The sequence below is a fragment of the Triticum urartu genome, chromosome 1, assembly GCF_003073215.2.
Source record: "Triticum urartu cultivar G1812 chromosome 1, Tu2.1, whole genome shotgun sequence".
Taxonomy (NCBI): Eukaryota; Viridiplantae; Streptophyta; class Magnoliopsida; order Poales; family Poaceae; genus Triticum; species Triticum urartu.
In genome coordinates this window covers 19,998,630-20,004,196 of record NC_053022.1, presented here as the reverse complement: position 1 = coordinate 20,004,196, position 5,567 = coordinate 19,998,630, and the positions used below count along the sequence as shown (strand labels likewise).

General features: G+C 53.6%; 1 protein-coding gene across 1 annotated transcript; it reads right to left on the bottom strand.

Moving 5' to 3' along the window:
• Nucleotides 1–2,845: 2,845 nt before the first annotated feature.
• On the bottom strand, nucleotides 2,846–4,760 carry LOC125543788 (xylan glycosyltransferase MUCI21-like). The gene has a single exon (XM_048707260.1). The coding sequence runs from the start codon at nucleotides 4,517–4,519 to the stop codon at nucleotides 2,948–2,950; it is 1,572 nt and encodes a 523-aa protein (XP_048563217.1). The 5' UTR covers nucleotides 4,520–4,760; the 3' UTR covers nucleotides 2,846–2,947.
• Between the last annotated feature and the right edge of the window lie 807 nt (nucleotides 4,761–5,567).

Genomic DNA, 5,567 nt, shown 5'->3' with positions numbered 1-5,567 from the left:
AGCAAAATCGTCGCGTCAAAACAAACACCACAAAGAAGGAAAATCTCAGGAAGCAAAAGGTCGACAGAGGTCGTGCTGGTCGCGGACATAGTGGAGGTAGCGGCCAGGGCCGCGGAGCCCTGATGGTGTCGCCCATCTTCCAGACGTCGCCATGCCCGAAGCATTACAAGGCTCCATACTACTATGCCAGTGGCGACCGCATGATTAGCGTGGCGCTCGGATCGCCAGTCCGGTAGGGCAGAAAATCTCTATTTTTCACACGAACTGTTGGATGGATATTTTTGTGATCGGACTTGTAAAAACTTAAGCATACTTGCCTCTTTTTTTTGCCGTGATCGGGCATGTGATCCGGTGCTGGTGTGAGCAGGCGCGTGCAATGGATCGGACTTTATTTAAATTTGAAATTGCCCTTTACTGATGAACATATATATACAAGACATCATTAGATGATCAGCTCCTGCATCCATGTCCGCGGACTGATCCCCCGTCCGCGAAAGAATGCAAAAGGAAATTGCGGGTCAGAGATACCCTTATAATGGCATTTAGACTAAATTAGACTATTTGTAGTGCAATTTTAATTTGAATTCACCTATTAAAATTATGTTGCCTATACATAATATAAGTAAACTGCGGCATCCCAGTCCCAGCACCAAGTTTCTAGGTCCGCCACTACCAGTAACGATTTGTAATGACGTGAAAAAAATGACGTGTAAGATGATTGCAAGCAGAACGTTCATTGCGAACCAATCTGTGGTCCTGGTCAGACCACCAGAGTCCAAGTCCAAGAGTTAACATAGATGTTTGTATTTTTTTTTGAATTTACTAGCAAAAGGGCCCGTGCGTTGCAACGGGAGAGAAAATTCACGTGTTCATGAAAACATCCATCAATGTGACATGATAGCATCGGACAGTGCAAGGCAGTGAGACACACACCAAGATGTAGAAGAAATGTATATCATCAGTGCATTTACCACAAAGCCAGCCTTGACGTTGATAGTGCGGATCTTACTTCTACAAAATATTAAAATCTTCACTTAGTTAGCTTTATAAATTCACGGGTCCAATTTGCAGCAACGCCGATTGACCTCGCAAAAATATGTGTATGCAGTGGCGGAGACAGGTGGACCAGCAGTGGCCCTGGCCCCCCTAACATCATCTATTTGCTGCATTTTTTCCGATGAACAGTGCAAAATTAGTGATGTTTTGCTGCTCAATTGATGCTTTGGCCCTCCACAATTAGTATTAAGAGCACTTGGCCCCCCTCATAGAATTTTTCTGGCTCCGCCACTGTGCGTCTGGCTTTACATCAACTTCGGTCCTCCTTGCAGTGTTCATGTGGTTGGCTTTGCAACGTCATGCTTCTCGACTTGAAATACCATCGAACGTCGTCCTTCTGGCTTTGAAACACGATGATTCGAATTTTCCAATAAAAAGAATAGCGGCAACCTGTATGTGGCGCGCTTTCAATGCATTCGTGCCTCCTACAATCCCGCTTAATTGCCCTTCTCTATTGATGCATGCGTAATTAGCCGGACCCATGTAATGCATTGAGCTCCGCTTTCTTCTCTCATCTCTGATGAAATAAATCCCTCTTGATTACTAGCCATGTAAAGTTCGGGCCTCCTCCACTTTCTTCTCTTTGATGTGTCAATCATCCAAAACTGCAGCACATAACCTGGTAGTTTTTAGGCGTACAAACCTGGGCAGTTATTTTTGTTGCCGAGTGCGTGCATCCGGTTTCCGACGGCCAATGCTTGAGACGTATACATCCCTGCAAATCCAATGCCAGATCAGCCTTCGCCTGGGCGTCGTTTGTATCAGCTTGAGGAAGGCGTCCGTGGCGATTGATATAATGATATTGTCTTTGCTCGCTTTCTCGTGAACTTGAGCAAATCTCTTTTTTGGAAAACTTGAGCAGCTGATCTTCCTCCACCAATGATGTCTGTTTTTTCTTGCAATCTCACATGTCTACTTATCCTGATTTTCCATGGCAATCTCGCTAGACTTTATGTTTAGCAATCCTGGTCGTGCGTACAACTGCCATATCGACGGGCCCGTGTTGCCGCCGATCGTCCGGAGACCAACTGGATCGCGATGCTGCTATCTCTCCACACTCTCATAGCTGTAACCCTCCTGTTGCTGCCTTGCCCTGCTCTCCGCTCCATTGAGTTGTGGTCATGGAGAAGTGCAGATGCATCGTTGGTGGAGGAAGATGGAGGAGGAATTGATCCTAGGAGGAGGATGCATCGTTCGTTGGCAACAAGACAGCGACGTGGGGGATGTCTTGCTGGGCAGAAACAGACATCAAGCTACCGGCAGAATCCCCTCGAGGGCCACAACCGCTTCGACCTCGAATCTTCGAGCAGCCGTATAACCGACACGATCCATCGAGATACAGTCAATGGAAAAGAAAGCACGTCGTTCCAATCGTCACTATATATAATATAATTATAATATATATATGGAAAGATTTCAGGCCTTTCGACGATGTGTGTTCGGTGGAAGAGAACGTTCTCATCGACTAAGAAGGCGCCAGACGCGACTTTGTCAATCTCAAAATGATGTGCCGGTTGAGTCTCTCAAAGGTGCTAATAGGAATTAGATGTGTGGCATACATAGAGATGAGTGCATGAGCGTATGTACACGCGTCTACGACTGTGTGTTAAAAAAAGAACGTTTCGTTCTCTAAAATTTTCGTTTTTCAAATCTTGTGAATGAACCAAAGAGGCGTTTACTTAGACTCTGCATTTCCATTTATTATGTACATCATCTGTTGGGCTTGACATGTGAAAAAGAATCTTGCACATGCTAACTAGTAGTGTCATCACCAATCTCACTCGCCTCGTAAACAACAAAAATATTTTTTCTATACAGTATCATGCATCTTCTCGCCGGAAGAAAAAAAAAAGAACAAAGAAAAACGTATGGAGTATGGACACCGCCCATGCTACAACGGTTGGCTCTGCTGGCGCCGCCGCTGCGCCGCCCAGTGGCCGTATGCCTCGCGCAGCCGCCGCCGGAACCGCGCCATGTCGAGCCGCACGTTCTGCCCGTCGAGGTACACCCTCTTGGTGACCTGCCACCCCTTGGCGTTGACGGCGACGGGGTCGGTGAGCACGGGGTCGTCCCTGGCGTAGCGCCGGAACAGCGAGCTCTCCGACGGCAGGATCTTGTAGGGGATGTAGTGAAGGCCGAGCCGCCGCGCCGGCTCGCCGTAGTAGTTCTCGGCGGCCCAGTCGGTGCCGAGCGGCACCACCTGGATGAAGGCCGACCCCGGGCGCATGAAGAGGAAGTGCGTCATGGCGGCGCCGTGCACGCCCACCATCACGTCCGAGCCGTTCAGGACGCGGTACATCTGCGCGAGCTCCGTGTCCGGGCGCGGCCGGAGCACTGTCACCCGGAACCCCGCCCTCGCCGCCTCCCGCGCCAGCTCCGGCTCGTTCTCGATCGCACGCGACCCGTTCCGGGACACGATCACCAGCCGCGGCTTGTCGTCGTCCGCGAGCTGCTCCGTGACGAGTTTCTTCGCTAGTGCCGCCGCCGCCGGGGAGGCTTGTGGCGCGGCGTTCTCCTCCTCGATGATGGCGTTGATGCGGCCGCGGTGCGCGTCGTCGAGCATGTGCCGGAAGTCCTGGATGCCGGCCTGGTTTCCCGGCATCCGCGACGCGTCGATGGCGAGCTCGTCGTGGATGCGCAGGCCGACGACGGCCTCCGGGAAGCAGTGCGTGCGGGTGTCGTTGGAGAAGTCGAGGGGCGGGAAGTCGGAGAGCTGCTCCACGATGTGGCCGTACTTGGTCATCCACCAGTCGTGGTACTCGAGCATCACGAACACCACCTTCCTGTTGTACCGCCGGGCGGTGATGTAGAGCGGGATGATGCCGTCGTTGAACTCGTGGTACACGTTGCCGGTGTAGCCGCCGGTGGAGAAGACGACGGCGGGGACGTCGTGCCGGACGTCGCAGCGCGCTGGCACTGCATCGTTAGCAGAAGCACCCTCGGGGTCGGGCAGGGCCCGGAGGCGCAGCTCGTCGATGGTGCTCATGACGCTGGACTCCCACTTGCGGGTGTAGGGGCGGATGCGCTCGTCGGCCGCGGCGGCGGCGTCGAGCAGGAAGAGCTCGTTGGAGGCGGCGTGGGTGCGGACGTCCCCGCGCATGACGCAGAGGTCGGCGCGGGGGGAGGAGCGGTCGCAGCAGACGGCGCCGTAGGGCACCCCCGCGCAGGGCGCCGGCGGCGTGGGCGCCATCTCCTGGTCGCAGCGATGCGTGCGGCCGAGCTGCAGGAGGTCGTCCATGGCGGCGGAGAAGGGGCTGTTGGGGAGGAGCAGGAGGAGGCAGGAGACGAAGGCGAAGCCGGCGAGCATGAGGAGGAGCGCGTCGTGGCCGTGCTTGCGGTGGTGGCACGCGTAGTCCACCAGCCGGCCCCGGAGCTCCTTCATCTCCTCCACCTGCTGCTTCTCCTCGTCGAGCTTCTGTTGGTCGTGGTGCTGCAGGAGGCTCGCCCGGTGGTGGTGCACCATGCCCGTCCGGTCAGAGCTCGGCACGTACGCGCGCAGAGACGTGTGTGCGGTGGGTGTGGCGAATGGCGATGGAGCGGGATGCGTTGCGTGGTGGTGTTGCGTTGTGGTTCAGTGGTTGGCTGGCGATGGCGTCTTTTAAGCGCCGGTAGCCAGGTAAAACCGCGTTCCGGCCGGTGAGTTGTCGCTGGGGACGGGGGCGGGGCGGGCTGGTGGATTGGATTGAGGACGAAGGGAAGGGAAGGGAGCTTGGTGAGGAAGCGCCGCTGACCGACCCACTGGAAATGGACTGGCGACGCGATCCATCCGGCCGTTGTTGGTGGACGAAGCTTCGTGGCGTTGGTTGGCGTCCGCATGCCTGCCGTCGGATGCACGAAACTGTTTGCTTGCTTGCTGATTTCTTTTCTTTTTGGCTTTCTCCGGTCGCCGTCAGGGGGTACGCGTGGCCGGCGGTATTAGCTGTGCACAGGTAATAACGACTAGCGACTCCTCGTCTCGTCTCGTCTCTTCACCAACACCACTTGATTTTTTCTCCATGGAAGAGGACGCCTCTCTGGCATGCATGCTACGCAAGCTAATCCCCCCGGATTAGCGACCAAACAGTGACCAAGCCGTGCATGGATGTGTCTTCACTCGACTGCACAACTCTTTCGTTGAGGAGAGACTACACAACTTTTCGACAACAATGACATATAAGAACTTTTTATACTACAACAGCGTACAAAACGCTTTTATATTATAAAACGGAGGGAGTAGAAATCATGCAAAAGAAAATTAGTAAATGCATACATATGAGTACACAACTTTGAGTTGACTGCACATGATTAAATTCCTGACCTGTCACTGCAACCAAATCCATTGCGATCGGCAACAAGAAAATTCGCCTTGCCCAATATGCAAGCAAGAGGCAATAAGACGGGACATAGAGCAACTAGGTTGCGCCGCGATCAACCAAGGCACCTCCATCCCGGCAACTGCTCCAGAAATGGCTGGACCAACGTACCCCACCTAAAGCATGTAGATGAGTAGGCTAGCGGGTTGTATGATCTAG

Coding starts and splice junctions, on each gene's coding strand:
- LOC125543788 (XM_048707260.1), bottom strand. CDS start 4,519: ATGGTGCACCACCACCGGGCGAGCCTCCTGCAGCACCACGACCAACAG.